This window comes from Rhinolophus ferrumequinum, chromosome 8 (assembly GCF_004115265.2).
Source record: "Rhinolophus ferrumequinum isolate MPI-CBG mRhiFer1 chromosome 8, mRhiFer1_v1.p, whole genome shotgun sequence".
NCBI classification, from domain to species: Eukaryota; Metazoa; Chordata; class Mammalia; order Chiroptera; family Rhinolophidae; genus Rhinolophus; species Rhinolophus ferrumequinum.
Window position 1 is genome coordinate 23,144,641 of NC_046291.1, and position 22,231 is coordinate 23,166,871.

A 22,231-nucleotide genomic window follows, 5' to 3' on the forward strand; every position below is an offset into this window, starting at 1 on the left:
AGAAAAACTACCACTTGTCTTTTATAACTAGTAAGACATTTTCATTTAAAAGGTCAAGTTGTTCCTTACCTATCATTACTGTAAAATATTCCCTTAATATCTTGGAAAATAAGGAAACCAAAATAGTAATAGTTCAGCCTTTCACATGTGAATATGGTTAATCAGTAAAATGTCTTTTTTTTCTCCCTTTTCCCCTGCATTGGTGATGGATTTAAGCTGTATTTCCTGTGATTAGTGGCGTGCATTTCTGAAATGGCCAGTCTGAGTTTAGGCTATGTCATGGGACAAATGAAGTCCAATATAGAAAAATAGGTTGTAAATAGTTTTTGCTCTTGCTTAAACACCTAGACATAGAGCTTCTACATTGATCATAAAGAGACAGAGATGAAATAAAGTTAAAGAGATAGATAGATGATAGATTGATAGATAGATAGATGATAGATGATAGATAGATAGATAGATAGATAGATAGATAGATAGATAGATAGATGGATGGATGGATGGATGGATGGATGGATGGATGGATGGATGGATGGATAGATAGATAGATAGATAGATATTGAGATTCGTGCATACTGCTGGTATTCAAAAATTCTACCCATAAACAATGGAAATAATACCGACTCAATACTTTTATTGGAAGTGTGCTATGAATCTACCTTAAAAGATGTTACAAAACATTTACATGTATTAATCCTAAACATTATAAGAACCCCACAAAGTAGGTATTACCATCTCCATTTTTCAGATGGAGGACCTGAGACTCAGTGTTTTGCATGAGTGTTTCTAGATAGTAAGTGGCAACACCAAAAGTAAAACCAAGTTCGTCTGGTTCCAAGGCTCATGTTCTCTCTACTATGCTAAGCCTCCTGTTTGCAAAGTGAAATGACCCCTCAGTGGGTGAGGCAAGAGACTGAATTTCAGAGGTAGGGATCTGAATTCATTTCTTTACTCCTGCACAAGGAGCATTGTTTCTTTGAAGATGGAATAATCAAAAGCTAACTTTAACTTAAAATAGAATGTTATGTAAAATTGAAAAATCCTAAAAGCTTAGAACATTTCAGAACAATAAAAGGGGACTGAATATTCCAACGTGCTCTTCTCAATTTGAGCTACAATGGCCATGAGAGATCTTCTAGTCCAGCTCCTTTCTTTTCTTTTATAGATGTGAAAAGTGAGGTCTGCAGAGGTTACAGCCACAACTGGCATAAATGGACTAAAGTTGAATTCTTAACCTCAGTTCAGTGATCTTTTTGGTACACCATCTTGTCTTTTATATCATTTTATTTTCTTGAATTGGTTATGACATATATAACAATTCAGTTACATAAATATAAATGTGTTTTTACATACGTGTATATATTATATACCCACATATATAGTCTCTCCTTTTTAATGCTCTTAGAATGCTAGAATGTGTAGATGCTCTTACAATCCATTAAACAGTCATTTAGCAAGTACCTTATGTTAACAGTCCAATAGAGAGATGTTGAAACACTAGGAAGAAAATGAAATTTCTATATATCATCCAATCAAGAACCCAGTATCCAGGCAAACTCAAGACTTTCAGCGATGTCAAAAATTTGACAAAATAACTGAGAACACGGATGAAATAAAGGAATAAACCAAGGACTCACCTCTCCTACACTTTTCATAGAGCTACCAATTCGGCTAGATGTTCCATGGAAGCGATCGAGATCCCAGCGAGGAATCTTAGTCACCATGTAATCCAGGCTAGGTTCAAAGCAGGCTGATGTCTTCCCTGATACAACGTTCTTGATTTCTGGAAGTGGAATTCCTAGGGCAATCTTTGCAGCAATGAATGCCAATGGGTAGCTATAAAGGAGAAGACAAATTTATTTATTTTTTTATTGTCTCAACAATAAGAATTAAGAACAGTTGAAAACATAAATTCATCCTTCTTAGTCATTCTGGTATTATTCCACATCAGGGTAAAAAACACACCTGATTCTTTGTTTTGTATGAATATTTAAATAACATGAGCCATAATAAAGTATAGAGGCACAGATCCTAAGAGAATTCTTTCTCTATGTCTGACATACAGTGCTACAATGCCAAACTTTCACTTCTTCAATCCAGAATCAATAGCTTCCTTCATAAGTAAAGAACTCACTTGTTAAAACTTCCACTAAGATAAGAATCTACAAAATATTCTTTTGAAAAAAATATATATGTGTCTGCACCTGGGAAAACAGTGAAGTTAGCTGATACTATGGGGTATGTAGTTATCGAAAATGTAAGCATTGCAAGTTTAGGTCCTTGCTCTGTCTCCAAATTATCTTTGAATTTTGGATTCTTCACAAATTGTCTGGGAACATGACAATTCTCTTCTGGAATGTCAGTTTTGGTAATCGTATTTGATTAAATAATTCATAGAACTGTAGAATTACATCTGAGTCCTTTCGTACAACGCCCCCATCTAATGGGTGAGGGAACTGATAAAGACATAAGTGATGTGTTCAAAGTCACAGTCAGTAGAAGAAACCGAAGGAGAACTTGGGTCTCCTGACTCTTGCCTGGGGCGACATACCTTCTACCACTCCATGCAACACTGTGTAGCTACATAAAAAAATCTTTCGTGGTAAATATTTTATTCATTTAAACACCATACAACTTAAATGCCAGATGCTAAATATATTAATAGAAACAAAAGGTATTCCCTCCAGTTATGCTTGCTAGCAGTTGTTAAATGGATAGCAAATGTATTTGGTTGCAACATTCACCTATAGGAAAAAACCCTACATTATTTGGTCTTGTGGAGCTTTGCTAAAATAAAATAATGTGTATTGAATGCTTGAGTGGAGTGAACTATATTATTTGTCTACCATTTGCTACACCTGAAGAAGTCAGTTGAGAACTAAATTTAAGGATTAATTTGCACTTTTTAACAACATCTGCAAAGTTTAATTAAGAAGCAGATTTTTCTCAGCCTCCTTTGACCACCCAGATTTTGATTAGCTTATGATTAGCCAGCAAACAAAGCCAGCTAGCAATGCCATTTGCCTCAATCTGGCAGCAAGCTCATTAATAACCATGTCCTTAGAGTCCTAAATGATTTAGAGCCAACACACAGAAATGGGGATGATAGTTTGTAAATGTAGCACAGTATTCACTAGCTGTCAATTTTCCAGTTTTCTCTGTGAAGAATCTGCAAACCCATGGACTATCATTCTGGTCTTACCCAGTGGCCTTTGAGGCCAAGGCAGAGCTTCGGGACAGTCTGGCATTCACTTCAATGATGCAGTACTCCATTGAGGTAGGATGAAGGGCAAATTGAATGTTGCATTCACCCACAATGCCCAAGTGGCGAACGACATTGACTGAAGTACGTCTCAACATCTGAAACTCCGCATTGGAGAGTGTCTGGGCAGGGGCCACAACAACTGAATCACCTGTACATCCAAGCAGCACTTGTTATTTGGTAGCATATTTAAACAACCAACTTCAGCGACTTAACCTATTTGTGTGATACAAGACACAAAACTGTCTAATGCGAAAGAATTATTTTAAGGTAATAGAATTACCTTAAGGTATAGAAGGAGTATCAGGTAGAATTTCCTCTGATTCTTGTTTCACCTGTACTATTCTGATACATTATTTACAGAAACCCCATTTAACCTTTCCCAAACTCATCTAGTTGTCAAGGCCTCAGTCATCTACTTACTAGATTGACATTAACTTCTTCCATTTTTTTTTCTTCATCTCAAATTATCTCTCTCTCCCTCAAGTTCCTCCTTCCATAAAATATCATCTCTTCTCAGACTTGCTCATCTGTTTTCAAAATCTCATCCTTTTTCATTTTCTCACTCCTCTCCAATTATACTGCCTTGTATCTTCAATCTTAGTCCTTAGTCACCATCCTTTCTGCCTACAAATATAATCAGATCTCTGTAGGCTCAAGAAGCCCTTCCTCTAACATTGCCAGAAAATTTTAAGAACCATCTGTCTTTCTTTACATGGCTGAGTTTCTTGAATGTCTACCACTTCTGCTTATCACTCACTGCCATATAATTCCTTTCAATATGGCTCACATAACCAAAAATGTGGTACTTTTGAACATCCAAAAGCCATATTAAAACTTCATTCTTGATCTTTCATAGCATTTAATACATCAAAAACTAAAGTTCTTACATTGGTTTACTTGGTACTGTACTCCCCTGATTTTCTTCCTAAACATCACTCCCTTCTTTTTCTTCAACACCAATTCTTCCTCTTTCTCCTGCCCTGTAAATCTAAATGTTTCTCAAGGTTCAATCTCTAACCCTACTCTCTTTCTTTCTATGCCTATGCCCTTCAATACTTAGTGTATTCTTCCAGCTTCAATTATTTCCTTTATACCAATGACTTCCAATGACTTGGAATCAAATTGTTTCTATCCCCTTTTCTTGAATTCCTGTTCCACATTCTTAATCCTCTTCTTGAGAATTCCACCCATATGTCAAATTTAGCATTTCTAAATCCTAAGTCATCATGTTTGCCCTCTAGTCTAATTAGTTCCCCTTCCTGGGAAATCATTTCTATTATTCGTGGCTATTTTTGTTTTGTTCACTTGGTGACTAACCCCAGTCTGCTTTAAGCCTTCTTAGCCTCACTCCTTACTTCTCAATACCAAGTCTTATAGATTTTACCTTTACTATATTGCTTATATTTGACCACTTTCTCAAATAAAATCAGGATAATAATATCTGCCTTACTTCATAGGAGATCAAATTACATGTGAGAGTATTTTCAATACTGTAAAATACTATAGGTATATAAAAGTTTATCACTAGACTGTCAGCTAAGAGTAGTAATTTAAAGAAAAGAACTTAACGAAGACTGCTATGGGCCATCCGAGACATGAACTGAAGGCATTACTGTGATTCTTGAGGATTCTTTGCCTACCTGTATGAACACCCATGGCATCAACATTTTCCATGTTACAGACAGTGACACAATTGTCATCAGAATCTCGGACCACTTCATATTCTATTTCTTTCCAACCTGTCACTGACCTCTCCACCAGAATCTGGTTGGTCATAGCAAAAGCCTGAAAATTGGTGACAAAATATGTCAAAGAGTAAGAAAAGGCACTGATTTAAACATGGATGTTATACAAAATGCTCTGACCTATGTCCTGGTCAGTACTGAGGTCGCAAGCCTAGTCTCCATCCTCCTCTACTCTCCAGAAGGCACGATGCATCAGAAAATCAGTGATGTACCAGGAATAGCATCATGCAGTGAATATGCTTGATTTACATTATTGAGGCTTGCCATTCCAAGTGCTGATATGACATTAAATCAAACTAATTTAGGAAAAAAAGAAAATAATTGAGCAATCAGGCAGAGGGAAATGAAATTATTTCAGCAGCTAGGTTTCTGTGAAACCAGAAAATGTGATAAGTGTGAATAAATATAGAAAAATAAGTCTAAAGACTCTGGCTTTCGCTAAAATAGCTGAGGGTGCTTCATACAGTGACATTCACAATAAAAGTCAGTTGCTGTTGATGAGGAGAAGAAAAGAGATAATGATGGTTCTAAATACTTAGCCAAGATGGCATATGAAACTTGGGAATTAGAAGAATCATATGCAACTATTATTATGGTTAATCACTGACTAAGTGCGTAAGTACTCTGAGTCATATATCATGTGTGCCTGATTAAACAGATATGAATTAGTATAATTATCATTTCATATTTACTGAGTACCCACCAGTAGGTAGAACTGAACTCAAAATATGAAAGAGGCAGTCTCTGTCCTTAGGATATTTAGTGGCTGAAAATCCAAGACAGAAGTACCCCTTATCTCTTAATAGAGTTGATATGCAATGGCAGTGAAAAGAAGAGAATGCAACGGGGGAAAGTAATTTGAATTTTTTTCAAATTTTCGCAGGTAGTGAGATGAAATAACTCAGTATACGTTTTTTTTTCATAATGTGTCTCAACACTATTTTTTTTAACCTCAGTCAACACCACAAGCTCCTTCATGTGCAATTGAAAATATAACACATTAGTCCCCACAGCTGCCCGTGATGGGTTTTCAAAGTGGTTAGGAAACTCTGCAGCCATAATACTGATTAATTTGTCATTAGAATTGCCTCCTAAAAGACGAAATCTGGGAAACAGAGGGTATGAATTTGGGAAAACTTTTTGCATTCTATTGGGGTATACTGGATATTTGGGCACAAGGACCATTGAGATCATCTTCACCTGTTGCCTCACCTTCTTTTTTTTCTTTCTTTCAAATATCAGATTTTATACAAAAGATTAATTCAGGGACCTGGGTGAGTTAATGCAGTTTCTAATGGTACACAATATAATCTCTAGAGAATAGGGGTAGTTTAGAATATAATGAAACAAGTAATTATTCTCAAGGGGAAAGCTAGGTTTTTCAACAAAGAAAACCATTCAGCAGACTGCTGATTGTTTTAAAGGAATGTAAATAATTAAAATCAATCCCATTCCAAAATTATCTTCATTATAAATGTTTTTAGACAATTCAGTATTCAGAATGGTTTTTTATACTGTAAAATGTATATATATATATATATATATATATATATATATATATATATATATATATTAATAGAGAAGAAATACAAATTTTCACTGCTGGCGGTAATGATAATATTAATGCTAATGTTAAAAACATTGAGAACATCGAATATGCTAGAAGGGATAAAAGTCTTACACCTCCATAAACATGTTCTTTTTTTTAAATACATGATTCAGAAGTCCATAATGGAAACAAGAAACATATATGTTAGATTTGTTTCCCTTTTTTGGTTTGTTTCGGCAACTTTAGAAAAACTAAATCTAAGTTGTTTACGTGTGAGTATGTCATTGTAGTTATTTAAATATAGTGCTTTTATTTACTTGTTCTCAAAACCCTACATCAACAATTGAAGGGACTCATTTTGTTTCACTTCAGAAAGTAAGTACTGATAAAGCTATAGGTTGTGCTTAGGTTATATACTCAGCACTCTCCAAAATAACCTCACAATAATTCTGTCAGATTCACTTTCATGACTGCCATCCATGGACTTTACATGGGCCTCTTGGCTGCACATGCATTCATTCATTCAAAGAGCAATCATGGAGCCCCACTACTGATTTCCAGACAATCTTCTATTCTGTGGGAATACAGTACAGGCGAATCTCTTTGCTTTCATGTTTTCTATGTTAATCACTAATTTATTTCTTGGAGCATAGCTTAACTTTCTTCAGATTTTCTCTTTAATACTTACATTATATTCCTATTTTATTTAACCACTAAAGTATATTTTAGCATTATGGACTTTTTGGAGCAGATTTGGAAGCAGAGGGAGGTAAAATTGGATTGACTTCATAGCATTGAAATCAAAAGACGGCACAATAAAGGTGGACATTCAGGTAGAGTCACCATCCATTTACCAAGGACTGTCTGGTTAATGCTGTGTTCCAGTGCAAATAATTGAATTGCACTGTATTTCCCTTTCAATGGCGTCATCTTTTGTACAACACATTTAGAGAATGTGACAGGGATTTAATAAATGGAGAAAAGGTTGTTTCTTATCTATATAACTTTCTCTAATTGAAAGGTCATGTCAAGTCAAGTTTTCTTAGTTGGTACAAATTTGGTCTATGGACATACATACCTTTGTGCTGAGGTCCACTAAGGTATCTTTATTAGGACAGATGCCTGAGCCTAACCCACCCAGGGCATAGGCAGAACGGATCATCACTGGGTAGCCAATGGTGTCTGCTGCTTTCAGTGCATCCTCAATCTGTCAACAAAAACAAGGACTCAAAGTTTCAAAGCTGACCACACTAGCAGAAAAGATCATACCAGTAGAGTCTGGCAAGTAAGGTCAATTCATTTATTTGAGGAGAATGACTATGGAAATGTTCTATTATTTCTCCATCTCCTTCTGAAAAACAAGTGTTGTTTTACAAATTTGAAGTATAATTCTAGAATTTCTTTTTGTAAATATACAGTGAAAGCTCTTTTTCTATCCTTTTGTGCTAAATTTTATTTTGGCATAAAAATGAAAAAAGAAAGAAAACAATGGCCAAAGCTGAAACAATAATCATGAATTTGAGAATGGAAGCCATATTGAATCTTTAAATTCCGTTTAAAAGTCTTCATCTCTTAATGAAACAAGGTTTTCTACTGCTGAAACTAACTTGGTATTACTGTCATAAGCCATTAGGAATATTATCTAGAGAGATCTCTCATTTTACAAGTTCAGTCAGAAAACAGTCTCAGAAGCTTGGAATTTTTTTTTTTTTAGCTTACAGAATACAACATATGGTGGCTATATTTTTCTGTCATGGAATATTATTACACTACCAATGGGAATGTAATTACACCTTTCCCATATGCCTGTTTCTCATCCTGAGGAAGCAAGGATATAATTAAATCTGGCAATGAAAGAATAAAGGATGGCAGCAGCTTTCCAAACGTTCAGCAGAGCTATCCTGGGATTATTACTGATTGACAGATTTGTAACATAGTACGTACTTGACAGCACTCTTTTCTGAAACATACATAGCCCCTTTTTAGTTGGCCGAGCAGTACTTGCCTTATCCCTAAGTATTTGTCTATTTCTTTAATGGGAAGTTACAATAAAAACTGCCTCCAGCACTCCCACTCCACTGACTATATGCGTGAAATCAGGAATAAAGTCCGGGGTAAAAACAGATGTACAGAAAGCTGACTTTTTCTTGGTACCTATAAATAGGCACAGGATACAGTGGGAAATGATTAACAGAAATGCAAAATAATCTATCCTCTTCCAACATCTAAACCACAGATTTCTCATTCGCAAATCTTACTGATTAGACTCAATGGCATTTTTTCTAGATAATTTAATTTTAAAATGTTTATTCCATTTTAATAAGAAAATTTAAATACAGTCATTTCACCTTTGCAGATCATTCACACATACAAGATGTGTGACTGATCAGGGGAAGAAGGTAAAAATTATTTTGACATTGCAACTTGGTATGATTCTTAGTTTCAATTCAGGAAATTTGAGATTCAGTGGCATTGTTAAATCAATTCTTCTCCAGGTTTATGCTTCTTTTTTCATAAAATAAAATACTAATACCTATCCCTAACATTTGAGTATTGAATGTTGAAATTAATATGCAATGTCTCTGAGGTAATAATACATTTCTGGAAGAACATATATGCAATATAATAATTTTAACTATTATTTTTAGTCATGACAAACCACTTTCCCTATAATGTGAGACAAATAATAGTTTTCTGGTTTTTTTCTCCAGAACAAAGATTTCTTACTGATTCCACTGCAAAGCTTGGAGCAATCTTTTCATTAATCTCATTTAGTTTGTCCGAGAACAGTTGCCTGTCTTCTGTGGCCATAATGGATTCAACTGAGGTCCCCAGGACTTTCACACCATATTCCTTGAGCACACCTCTCTTGAATAATTCCACTCCTATGAAAGAATCAAATATAATCAGGTTTTAAAATCTCAAACTCTTATATCTTCCTTAATACAAAATTCTTTAATCTTTAACTCCAAGAAGCTACCACAGTCCACAATTAAATTGCACTTAGGGTAAAAAAAAGAAAGGAAATAAAAATTATGAAGACATTCTAATAAAATATTTTACTGATGCTAGTGTTACTTATACTACCACCTTCTCCAAATGATTTTCATTATCCTCATTAATAAAAACCATAGGACTAGAGTGAGCCATAAGATTTTAGTGTATTTCCTTTCCTTCTAAGGTCCAGTCCTATAATGACATTCTTTTATTTACATAATCCCAGTGATGTGGGTATCTATCTGGGTTAAAAAATCATCAGTTTTTTTGTGTGTTTTCACTAATTTGCCATCGAACTTTAGCTAAGTCTTTTATATTAGTCTTATAAATTACATCACCAACTGCTTACCCAACTAGCCAATGATATTCTCATTAATGATCTAGTTCAAAGGTTTGAAGCATTTTTAAAGAGGACAGAGCACTGGACCCAGCAGACGCATGATGGATAGAAGGGAAATTGATCTATGTTATTATGAAAACATACGTGAAGGTGAAATGCTGCAGGGCCAAGACATAAGAGTACGGCGGCACCTAATCAATGTTAATTCTCACTTTTCATTCCTAATAGTTCTCAGGGCTTCACTGGTAACAAGAAAAGCAATATCCTAGGATAGAGGAGGGAGACCCAAGGAACCTACATGGCTACCCTGGAGCATTAAAGCAAAAGGTTTCTTTATGTCCTTCAGCTAGTCTGTAATATTCATCATATGACATTTTCAGGCTGCTGTTCGCTAACTGCTTCCTCACACATTAGAGAAAAACTTTTATAAACACAGGCAGCACAATTATTAGGTGGATCCAAACAAAAAATATACTTAAGTATATGGGCCAAAACCCTACAATTAAACTTAAAAGAACTCACCACAGTTGAGAGCTGTCTGGCCACCCATGCCTAGAATTAACCCATCTGGCCGTTCCGCCTTAATGACCTCTGTGACAAACTGAGGGGTGATGGGGAGAAAGTAGACGCTATCTGCTTGCTTTACGCCCACCTCATTGGTCTGTACTGAGGCAATGTTTGGGTTCATCAGGACTGTTTTGACATTTTCTTCCTGGAAGAAACAAAAGTTTCCAGACTCTGAATATATGGTCTAAAACAGAGAATTACCATATTCCAATGAAGGGCATTCTTGGGTAACAACAGTTATTCTGTGGGCTTTAGAGATCAGTAATAGGATTAGTGAATGGAAGTTAAAGGGAAACAAACATTTGGTGAAAGGAAGGATGAAATTGCTTGAAAATAAAACTATCCATAAAGAACCGCCTGCCTCATAAGGATCATCCTGAACTCCTTGCCACTGATGGTATCAAGCAAAGCTGGAGATGAACTCTAGAGAATTTGATTTCTACACAATTAGAAGTCCACAAACACAGCAGGTTCTCAAATTGTTTCATTCAAGTTGTATTATTATATCATTAATGAGAAAAAAAAAATCAATTCCTGGCTGGGGCCACTGTCTGTGTAGAGTATGCATGTTCTCCCCATGTTTGAGTGGGTTTTCTCTGGGTACAATGGATTCCTCCCACATCCCAAAAATGTGCACATGAGATCAACTGGTGTGTCTAAATGGTCCCAATGTGAGTGATAATGGGTGTGGGTGTGGGTGGCCCTGCAATGAATGGAAGGGAGTCCTGTCCAGGGTTGAGTCCTGCCTTGGACCCTGAGCTGCTGGGAGAGGCTCTGGCCACCCATGACCCTGAAGTAGAATAAGTGGATTGGGAAATAATTATCTTACTTGTTTTTATTAATCTTTCTTAAATGTCTATATAGAGTACATTTATTTCAATGTTTAATATTAAAAGTGTTTAGGGTCTTTATTTATAAGTTTGATGATGCTTTTATGACCAGAAAGATGCCATAGGAACTTAACTCGTGTTTATATCAATCAGCTGTAGTAAAATAGGTTTCATTATACATTGTTTTGCTTAAAGCCACAGTTTCCAAGAACGTATTGATAACATTAAGTGAGGACTTACAGTACTCCTGAACTTTACAGTTCAATTGACCTTAAAAGAACATTACAAAAATTTTTAAATGAGTAAAATATAAAATGGAACTAGAGGCAACATCAAAGCTGCTTCCCTTTATAATGTTTGTTGGAGAACAACATTGAGTGTACATTTAAAATGCAGGATAATGTGTTCCCTTCTTGCTGGAAGCACTGAGAGCCTTCTGCTGGTTTCTATTCCTTTTTTTTTTTTTTTTTTTTTTTAGATTTTCATGCCTGCTGTAGTGCTTCAACAAAGAGCATTATACAACTGTTTTATACACATTGTATAAAAAGAAAATGACCATATGGCAAAATAAAATAAAAATTTATGTGTGTATGTGTGTGTATGAAGGTATTCATAGCCCAATCTATTCCTGACATCTGGAGAGACCACCAAAATAATACTTCATATAGGCTGCTAAGGATAATAGCTTTATAAACCAGGATGAGGGTGACACTGGCAAAATAACGATTATAAAACGTGGCCAGATGGTTCTTATTATTTTATCTATTAGCATGTCAATTCTGAACTCTTCTAAAAAGTCAGCAAAACATTCAGATAAAAGTATAGAAATCATCCTTGAAGTCCCCACATATCCTTGGGGGAATATCTGAATGAAAAATTAAATGTATTTCATACTACTTTAAATTTAAACGGTGCCTTAAAACTTATAATGTACTTTTTTATTAATTTATTCGATTTTTATACCAAGACTACGGGAGAAATTTCCACTGTACAGATGAAAAAAATTGAGATTCAATAAAGTTAAATGACTTGCCAAAGAACATATAGCTGATAAAACCCAAAATTAAGACTCTAATTCAAGTCTTATGACTCAAATCCTATGCCCTTTTCTCAATGTGAGTTATCTCTCAAGATTTTAAGGAAATGTTTTAAAAAGAATTTACGTGTATTAGCAGAATATTAAATAGATACATACAGATAAGCAAATGCATTTAAAATATGGGTTGGAATTGAAATAACTAAGTCCAAAACAGAGAACACATCATAAACAGAAGTTATAGAAGATCTTGCAACTACAGAAAAGTACCAACAGACTTAAACATATTTGTATTTCCCTGAATGTGCTTTATAATGGATATAGGTGTTTTTATAAATCAAATTCCATAGAAAACGGTCCCATATATGCATGTGATGGGTATCCATTCATTTTAAAACTTTGGAATAATTTCAAACAATTTTAATACATTTTACATCATTTTTTCTAACATAGGTCTGTCTATAATACATTCACAATCTAGTTATTTTAAAATATTTAGTTCATAAGTTCGTCTCTATTAACCTCTGAATTAACTATAATGCTATATCTAATAATTCCTATTCTTCAGTTAAAATATATAACTTCACCTATTAGATGTTAAAGCACATTAAAGATACAAGGTATGGAAATATTAATTCTTTATAAAACTACTAAACAGAATTTAAAAATCGTACGCTAGTGAAATGTGTTCTAAACCCAAAACAAACTTACACTGTGTTCTAACCAATATAAACCACTGGACATCCACTAAACTGTCTATCTAAAGATAAATTAAATCATAAGTATGCTTTGAAAACGTACATGAAAAACGTGTGCATGTGTGTGAACACCCAGGACTATGGAGAAGAGTATTAAAAATAAAAACAAATGGGAAAAAGAGTCAGGTAATTGGGGGCTGTGTTCTGCATTTTTTCAATAGGCATCTATCAGACGAAAATCTTGTACATAGAATACTGAATAAAACGAAAAGTAAAAAAAATAAAATTGTCCAACTCTTTTCTGTGTTTGTATTTCTAGTCTCCTGCTGTCTGCTGCCTTCTGTCCTAGCAAGGTCTCTGATGAATGGCTTTCCACTGCAAAGCCTGGGGCAAGGTCACAGAGAGCTGACCTTGCCTCCAATGGCCTGATTAGCACCAAAATGGGGACGGCCAGGGAAATCAGGACATCCAAGAGAAGCCAAGTTAGTTTTTTAATAGAAATACCTTACATGTACGGTGGAATTTTTACTCTGATAAGCGTTGCAGAGTTCTCAAGAGACTTTGAAGAAATAGGGAGGATGTTTTTCCCAACGTGGGTATCAAATCCTCTTTTCCACTTGAAAATCCAACCATACCACCCTGATAGGTTATCCAACCCAAGTCACAGTTGGGTCCCCTAGTGACAGGTAGACACTTCTAAAGCTTGAACAAAAGGCATTGTATTTTTGGCTGCCCCAACTGGTTTCCCATTTCAAACATCACACCGAGATGCCTGAAGCATACTGTAGAACATTTGAAGGACTTGAGAGCACCAAGGATGCCCAAATTCCCTGTTTCACACAAAAGACAAGTATATTTTAAAAGCTCACTGTCTCAAAAGGAATGAGCAACATCTATGCAGGTGTCTTTATATGTTTTCAATATAAATAGGTGATAACGTAGATTACTTTGAAGATCAGTCTAACCTTAAGTTGCAGGTGTGCACATTTGAGAAAGTTAAAATATCTTGTCTGTGATCTAACTTCTTTTAATATAAGACATGTAAGAAATAGTTAAGGAAATTAATTATAATGACTTTGAAAAGAGGTAGTATCATAAATCTAAATTACACAATACTAATTAGGCTCATTAAAGGGAGTATATTAATTCTAGCAAAGATCATATTCTCTCACCTTCATGGCTTTTACAGCTTGAGACCCTGAGTAATCAAATTCACCTGCCTGACCAATGGACAGACCTCCCGATCCTAGGATAAGGACTTTGGAAACCTGTAAGAAATAAGAAAATGGAATTGCTTTTATTATTAAGATGGGGAAATAAGGCATTTTCAAGAGTGGGGAAGACAAACTATATTGTCTGGGTTATGTGGTGATTTAAAGTACAATGTTTTGAAAATATATGAGTAAAAAGATTCAGAATTTAAACATCTCTAATTTCAAAGCAATTTACAAAGATCATGAAGATTTTTTCACTGAAGTGAAAAAGTATTGGAAGAGGTCTACATTTTATTTAAACACATACAAATATCTAAAAATAACTACATAAATACATGTATGTGAATACTTATATAGGTATTAATATATATTTAGATAAGGATGGATAGATAGATAAATAGATAGATAGACAGATAAGGAATCCCTCAAAATTTAATTGACTAAGTATATTCCATTCAATATTCCATGGGTTTCTTCTGGACAAAGGATTGGCATAAAAACAAACAAGCCCCCTGGCCTTCTTTAACTGATGAAAAGAAAATGCAGGAGGCAAGAGGACATGGGTATACCTTCATGTTTACAGTTCAGTGTCAGAAATACAGAAAACGTAAAATGAAAATGATCATGTCTTGACAACATATCAAAATTCATACATATTGTATATATGATTTCAAGCAAATAATAATACTGCTTATTTTTTAGCCACAACTAACAAGCTCTTCAGAGAAGTAAGATATTCTTGGTCACTGCAAAAGACAATGACTTGGGAAACTTGGTTTGCTTCAACAAATATTTATTAGGTGCCTCCTCTATGCAAGTCAATGTGGAATCCCAAATTATACATTTCCTCTCACCGTTTAAAAAAAGAAAAGCATCTGAAGACCATAAATTGATATTCTGAGAAAAACACTGTACAGTAAATGGCTTCTCTCACTCCTGAAAACCCACAGTTTGACTCCACATTGAACAGCTGGATTACTTCCAATCTCTTCACTTCAGGAAAAGCGGCTGCCATGGAAATCCTTACACCACCTCACTCAACTTACTTCATGTAAACTTATAAATCAATTCTTTTTCACAAAGTGTAACATATACTTGAAAATACAAATACATCCTTCTAAATTTTATGTAATAATGGTGTAGGTATGTGTGTGGTTTAACTATGAAAGAAATGGGTAGACACTTTATATTAACATACACATTCTGACAAATAAGGATTGAAGTCCTATGCTGTACTACTCCTTATCCATTTGCTCTTTAAAGGCAAATAATATCATTCCATTCACGATGTTGAATAATATTCCTTCTCATTGAAACAAAAACAATCTATCATCTATAATGATTCTGTAGTCTGAACTGTATCTCAAGCATAGATAGGGCTATGGTTTATTGAGCAATGGAAAATATATCAAATTCAAAACTAAATTAAACCTTATTTTTATTACATTATTTTAGTACAAATATTCTAGAAGAAGTACACTTTAAAAAGTGTGATCTTAAATCAAAACCTAAAAATGCCAATGAACATCATCAAGAACAGACCAGACAATTAGATGCTAAAATGATGGGAGGTTGCAATATGACCAATCATCTTTCATAGACATTAAGAAAAAGTTTACATATTCAGTTTAAAAAATTTAATCACATGATGGAGGAAATCCAAAATACATAAATCCAAAAGAAGCCCACTTATACTGACCTCAATTCGAGATGCAACTAGGGCTGGCTTTGGTAGAACTGATGTAACGGTAGTACCTTTCCCTTTCTTCATCAGTGAGAAAAAGGAATCAAACAGATACTAGAAAAAAATATAGCCAACAAGTTAGAAGCTTCAAAACTCATAAGGCTGCCAGATAAAATACATATGCCCTGTTAAATTTGAACTTTAGTTTTTTAGAATAAGTATTTCTATGAATTTTTTTTTGCCAAGTCTGACAAAACTAAATATTTACTACTATAAGAAATAGATCAAATAAACTTCAAACTGTATATGTCAAATCCTATCAACAGAAAGTTTTCAGCAGACAATAGACATTTCAGAGGATGCTTTCTGAGAATATGAAGTTTTCAGCCCCTTAATTATGAACCATTTTCTTCTTCTAAATAAAATTCTGGTTATACAAAAAAATTAAATTAAATTAAAAAGCTGAAGCTATATTATATACTTATGCATCCTAAAGTTAGAAATGACAAGATTTTTAAAATTTCTATCAGCTCTAAAATTATCTCTAAAGATTTTTCTTAAACTTTACCAAGGAACTTACTTGTGTTTTTGCAATAGACATAACATATTTCAATAAAGATATTAATTTTGCAACTATTTGGCAGGACAATTAAAAAAAGGATTAAGTGGTACTGGATATTACATATCTTAATTTCAATGTTTCTAATCTGAAGTACTAATATAGGAAAAGAATACATATTTTAAATTTTAAAAAGTATTTAGCATGCCTTAGGCAACATATATGCAACTAAATTTTGAGTTTCATTGTGTGTAATGTTATACTAACTTTGGCTATTAAAAACTATCAATTCTTAGTATTAAAACAAGAAAAAAAAACAAATATCTGAAAAGGCAATTCAAGGTTTACAAAGCAGAGTTTACAGACAGAAAATTTTTATTTTCTTCCTCATTTTACGTAGATGTCTTTTCTGAGAATATCTGTTGACAAAGAAGAATTGTCAGCATTACTATCAGAGGCCCTACGGTGAGAGAGATGGAGTCACACCAGACTTCCCAGACTTTTCTGAGTGTCACTGCAAGCTCTTGTTTGGCAAAGATGTCCCTGAACATTGAACCAACAGCTTTCTTAAGCTGTTCCACAGGCAGAAAGAATAGAGCCAAGGGGAGAAAGGGGAGGAAGAGAAGGAAGAAGTGCCGGAAAACAAAGGAGGGAGGAGATAAGATTATCCCTAAGAAAAAGTGCAACTACCAGACCAGCCAAAACTAGATTACAGTGGCCCAGTGCAGGATGCCATCTTGTCCCTCAAGGTGAACTTTAATTATAATGGATGTTATTATTATTAGCATTGCAGACAGGGAAAATCTCCACCATCTGTACTGCCATGACAGTTCTGACTAGAGGCAAATAAAGAAAAGAGAATCTCAAATCCCACCAGGAAGGAGCAGTCAGTGAGGACCCACCTGGGAAAACCTATAACAACGCCCCTAAAACTTGAATGTTTTGTGCTCTCATTTTAGAATAAGATCCTAAGCCTCTTTGTTCTTTGACACAGTCGCTTTTCTCCTGGCCTGTCCACTCCCGCTATTTTGGAGTGTACTATCCTCTCCTCCTTTGAATAAAGCCACTGCTTGCTTGGCTTACTCAGTGTGTCTTTGAATTCCTTCCTGTGGCGTATACCAAGAACCCATTTTTCAACAACAAAGCCATGTGACTCATATGTATGTGTGTATGCCCTCTCGTTTCCCCCACACTCCTGCCCTTCTTCCTTCTGCTGCTGTTTATTCTCCCTTTGTGGCTACACAACTAGTTGCCATAGGGATTTTGTGAAGTCACAGATGGGGGATTAAAATTTCATTTCAGTTATGAGAATGAGAGAGCAAGAGGGAATTCATTTGCATAGTACAACTGTAAATTTCAGAACTAAATATATTAGAATGATAATGATTTAAATAAAAATAGCATTGCATCAGGTTTCTTAAGGGTTTTTCCCATTTTAAATTTATAAAAATGATAGACATTTTCTCCACAACATTTATGGGGAAATTTTTAATACGATGTGTGTGTTACCACAGCGCCCTTGAGAATGTTCTATACCAAGATCAGCTGGAGTGATTATTTTGGTTTTTCAAGTTTTCACATAAATACATTTCTAATTAAAAAGAAAAAAAGTATATAATAGGCCTCATCTTTCTGACATACCTCCGTGTCTGTTGGTCCTGGGCTGACTTCTGGGTGGAACTGCACACCAAAGAAGGGTTTGCTCTCATGCATAATCCCCTAAAGGAATAAGAAATGGGAAGAAATTCTTTCTGCAACAATGAATGTCAACCGTTATGTATTATTCAGTGGACAATAAAGTTCAAATTAAAAAACTGAGTTAAATGCTTAAGAACATTCAAAGAACTAACAGTACTAATAAAAATAGGCCAATAAAGACTCAATTGAATGTTGTTCCCTTAATAAAAACAATTGATTTGGTTTATAGCCTTTGGAGCCCCTCTAAGCTCTGTTCAGAATGAACCCAAATCCTCTTCTTATCTTCAACTCCTAAATTACTTCTCCAAGGGTCTTCTCAAAGGCTACTGAAGTGCTTAGCCCCAGAGGCCCCCACAGACTAGGTCCAAACAGATCTCCACCTATCCCCCATTAAAAATGAATCTGTAAGACAGTCACTGAATGGATCTTAATGAGGCAACTAATAAGAGAATAAGACAGACAGAAATGACTTTTTAAAAAGCAGAGAGTTATGGGAAATAACCTATAAAAAGAGTTTTTTTCTACCCACATACCCCAAATAGCTCACATAAACAAGGGAAAGTTATCTGTATAACAGAGTACTAAAAGCTCTGCATTTCTCATCACCAACTAAACAGGTTTTTTGAGAGCACTTACCTCATTTGTTTGATCATTGACATTCACAAAAAGTGGCTTCCAGCCAGCAGGAAGGGTGTTGTCCAGGGCATAGCCATGATTCTGAGCAGTAATGAAAGCCTGTCTGTTGGTCACATTCAAAACAGGCTGATTCTGCCCTCTGGAGAGAAAGGGAGAAAAAGAAGAGGGAAAAGGAACAGTGAAGAGAAGAATATAAATGCATTCGTTGTAAAAGAGTGAACAAGAAAAAAACTGTTAAAATTCAAAAGCTTCAACTGCTTAGTGAAAATTGCTCTGTGAGAAAAGTCACAGATTGTTAATCCCAATAATTTTTGCAACAAAAATCAATTCAGGAAGCTTTGTTGTGTGTTAAATATCAGGTCTATTAAACTTCGATAGTCCATTTTAGAAAAGGGGGAATTGCACTGATAACAAAAAGTTAAGAGTTGCTCACTAGCTTAACAGACAAATATAAGTGACTTTATTTAAGGGAATTACAGTAATTTTAAAACCAGAGAAGAATTCATGGGGGGTAATAAAGAAATGACTATTCAGTCCTCAATCATTTTGAATTATGCTTTCTGTGTTAGGTGGGCTTTGGGGGCAGCTCCATGTTGAATAAATTAACATCATTTGCAGTAAGGAAGTAAAACAGAGAGGATCTGAAGATTTCTCCCGTTCTGAAGTCACACAGTCTTACAATGTTATCCATGCTCTGAAATCAAGCTTGAAATCAGAACTTCCCTTGGAATATTATTTGATTGAATATTATAACCTCAATTTATGCTGAGGGAGGGAAAATAACTTTAAACTACAGCAAAGTTATTGTTAGAGAAGGCTGACTTCCATAAAAGCAGTAAAAGTGGCATCACGTAGTCAGACAACTGTGAACCATGTAATAGCGTAGTTATCTATTCATTCTGAAGAAAATGGCATGTAAGTTCTCTAAGTCTTTTGGATTTAGTTACTAATAGTAAGTCAGAGCTAATTCGATCTGCAGACAAAAATATAACTGCCTTACCTGTTAGCCATGGACATCTTATAGGATTTGGCACCAGCAGCTAATCCTGTTATTATATTGCCTGTACTGATTCCAAACAATGGCTCCTTACGGTCACTCTCCAAAACCTAAATCCGGGAAAGTTTTAATTAACCCAGAAGTACAGTTGCAAAAAATGCTGTCTCTGAAGGAATAAAAATGAAGCACTCTTTTTTTATTTAATTAACAAAGTAAAGAGACTAGCAGTTGAATAAAAAGTTACATTATAAATAAGAAAATGACTGACGAATTTGTAGCATTAGATTTTAATAAAGTATACTTAATATTCTGACTAAACTAAATCTAATTTAATATTTGTTTACAAACGTGAGGGTCTTATAAGACTCTAGGTTATGGTGAGGAACATGAGTTGTCATTTCACAAGTGTATGGAAAGACACATTTGGAGATTCGACTCTGAACTCGAGGATACAAGCCTAGTTACTTTGCCTAAAGAAAGGCTCTCTTTCTTCTGGTACTCTCTCTTCATACATATCTTGCTGACATTGTCTCAGAGGTCACAAGTAGGAGTCATAAAAAGTTCCTGAATAAATAAAATACCAAGGGTGCCAAAAAAAAGGTATACACATGACTTGTATTCATCTTTTGTTATTGGTGTATATTGAATATTACAATTTCAAAACATTTTTTTTTCCTATCTTAAAATGTGTATACGTTTTTTTTGGCGCCTTCTGTATAGTACAGCCTTTTCAGCAGTACAGACCAGCAGTACAGACCACTTCTCACACATGTACACACCACCCCCAGGTTCACTGCACCTTTTTGACATTCTGAATTAGTGGTTGTGCAAGAGCTGGGTTCCCAGGTCCTCCGGCAATTAAAAGCCCATCATACTCCATCTTGGTGAAATCATGATTCCAGGGAACTAAATGCACTTCAGCTCCTCGCTAGAAGAGAAACGTTATCAGAAATGTTATCAGAATTTAATAACATTTTTCTTTGCCAAAGTGTAATTTTACTAGACCTTCTTTTGACTACTCCCTAAAGGGAATGGGAAAATAGCAGGTGACTCCAATAAATAAAGCAAAGCAAAAAATTCTTTGGTGGCTCACTGTATTTTGTGTGATGTAAATGGAGCCAGTGGTCAATAGAAAGTGGAGGGAAAAAGACCATTAACGTTTCGATCCTGAAAAAAGAGATAACCCATTTTCCTGCATTTTGGAAAGTTTCAGAGCTTAAAGGCTTCATGACTAGGCATACAGGAATACAGGTTATCTTACCTAGAAGTATGGGAGAAAGAGTTAATAAATAAATCAAAAAATACAACAAACAAATAATAAATAAAACAAAAATAAATAAATAAACAAAACAAAAATAAATAAATAAATCTGTTTTCTGCAAAGCTTGTCAGCCCACGTTTCACCTTTTTCAATTTTGCCTTTTTCTGCCTGACCAAATTTTAATCACCCTTCTTTCCTAAGGTTCTCTCATATTGTCTATCATATTTATATTCTGACAGAAAAATTAGTACTTTTCTATATAAGGGTGGATAGGAAGATATCTTTGATGACTTCCTAGAAGCATTTCCTGAGAGATTCGAGAGAAAGAAGTTTATTTTGAAGAGTTTCCAAGATAGATCAATAGAAAGTGACACTGTGAGGTACCCTGATAAACTATACATTCCAAATAGTTACCAGTCTGGACAAATGGAGCTTCAGCCCACTAGGGAACTCGAAGAGCCAGTGCAGAATATCCATCTTAAAGACAGCCTAGCCATAGGGCAAAGGAGCTGGGATATTTAGTCATTGGTTGGGGTTGCAGCAGGGATCATTCATTCTATGGCATTTCTGCATGCCAGCAGGCTCCAACCAACCATAGAGAGCCCTCAGGCAATGAGATTCAGACACTTGCATTTGGAAGCTGGGCAAAATGCCTTAGTGGTAAAAGTGGTAAAAAAAAAAAAAATAGAGGAAGATATAGATAGGCCATTCACAGCATCTGCTACTAAAGAGTCCATGCACATTTTTGTTTAAACTTGAACAGAATTTGAAATAATGATTTGGATATTTATGATATTCTCTAACAAAGAATTGAAGAATTCCCCTATACCCATACTAATTTGGTATTACGCAAATGTGTGTGTGTGTGTATGTGTCTGTGTGTGTGTGTGTGTGTGTGTGTGGGAAACAGAGACAGAGACATTGAAAGACAGAGACAGAAAGAGAATGAGAGAGGAGGGAGGAGAAGGAGAAATCACAACAAAAATATTTAAGAAAACACTGTAATAATGGTTAAATTATCCTTAAGGATTTAAGGTTTAATTTTAATTGGTTGACTAAGAGTTGATGTAAAGCAATGTGAAAATCTGCATTGTATCAGGGCATGACCCCTACATACATGTGGTACACAATAAATGTCTCCCGAAAGAGTTCTCC

The 22,231-nt window shown here is 34.9% G+C and overlaps 1 protein-coding gene across 1 annotated transcript in view; it reads right to left on the reverse strand.

The window, feature by feature from the left end:
* The window catches only part of CPS1 (carbamoyl-phosphate synthase 1), a 118,127-nt gene that overhangs the window by 65,950 nt on the left and 29,946 nt on the right, over positions 1-22,231 (reverse strand). Inside the window, exons 8-19 of the mRNA XM_033111655.1 lie at positions 20,615-20,743; positions 19,819-19,925; positions 18,819-18,957; positions 18,126-18,203; positions 15,941-16,039; positions 14,200-14,295; positions 10,419-10,608; positions 9,287-9,444; positions 7,638-7,766; positions 4,906-5,050; positions 3,203-3,413; positions 1,638-1,836 (exon numbers count right to left, since the gene is read on the reverse strand). Coding sequence (XP_032967546.1) covers positions 1,638-1,836; positions 3,203-3,413; positions 4,906-5,050; positions 7,638-7,766; positions 9,287-9,444; positions 10,419-10,608; positions 14,200-14,295; positions 15,941-16,039; positions 18,126-18,203; positions 18,819-18,957; positions 19,819-19,925; positions 20,615-20,743 — 1,680 coding nt within the window. The remainder of the gene's footprint in view (positions 1-1,637; positions 1,837-3,202; positions 3,414-4,905; positions 5,051-7,637; positions 7,767-9,286; positions 9,445-10,418; positions 10,609-14,199; positions 14,296-15,940; positions 16,040-18,125; positions 18,204-18,818; positions 18,958-19,818; positions 19,926-20,614; positions 20,744-22,231) is intronic.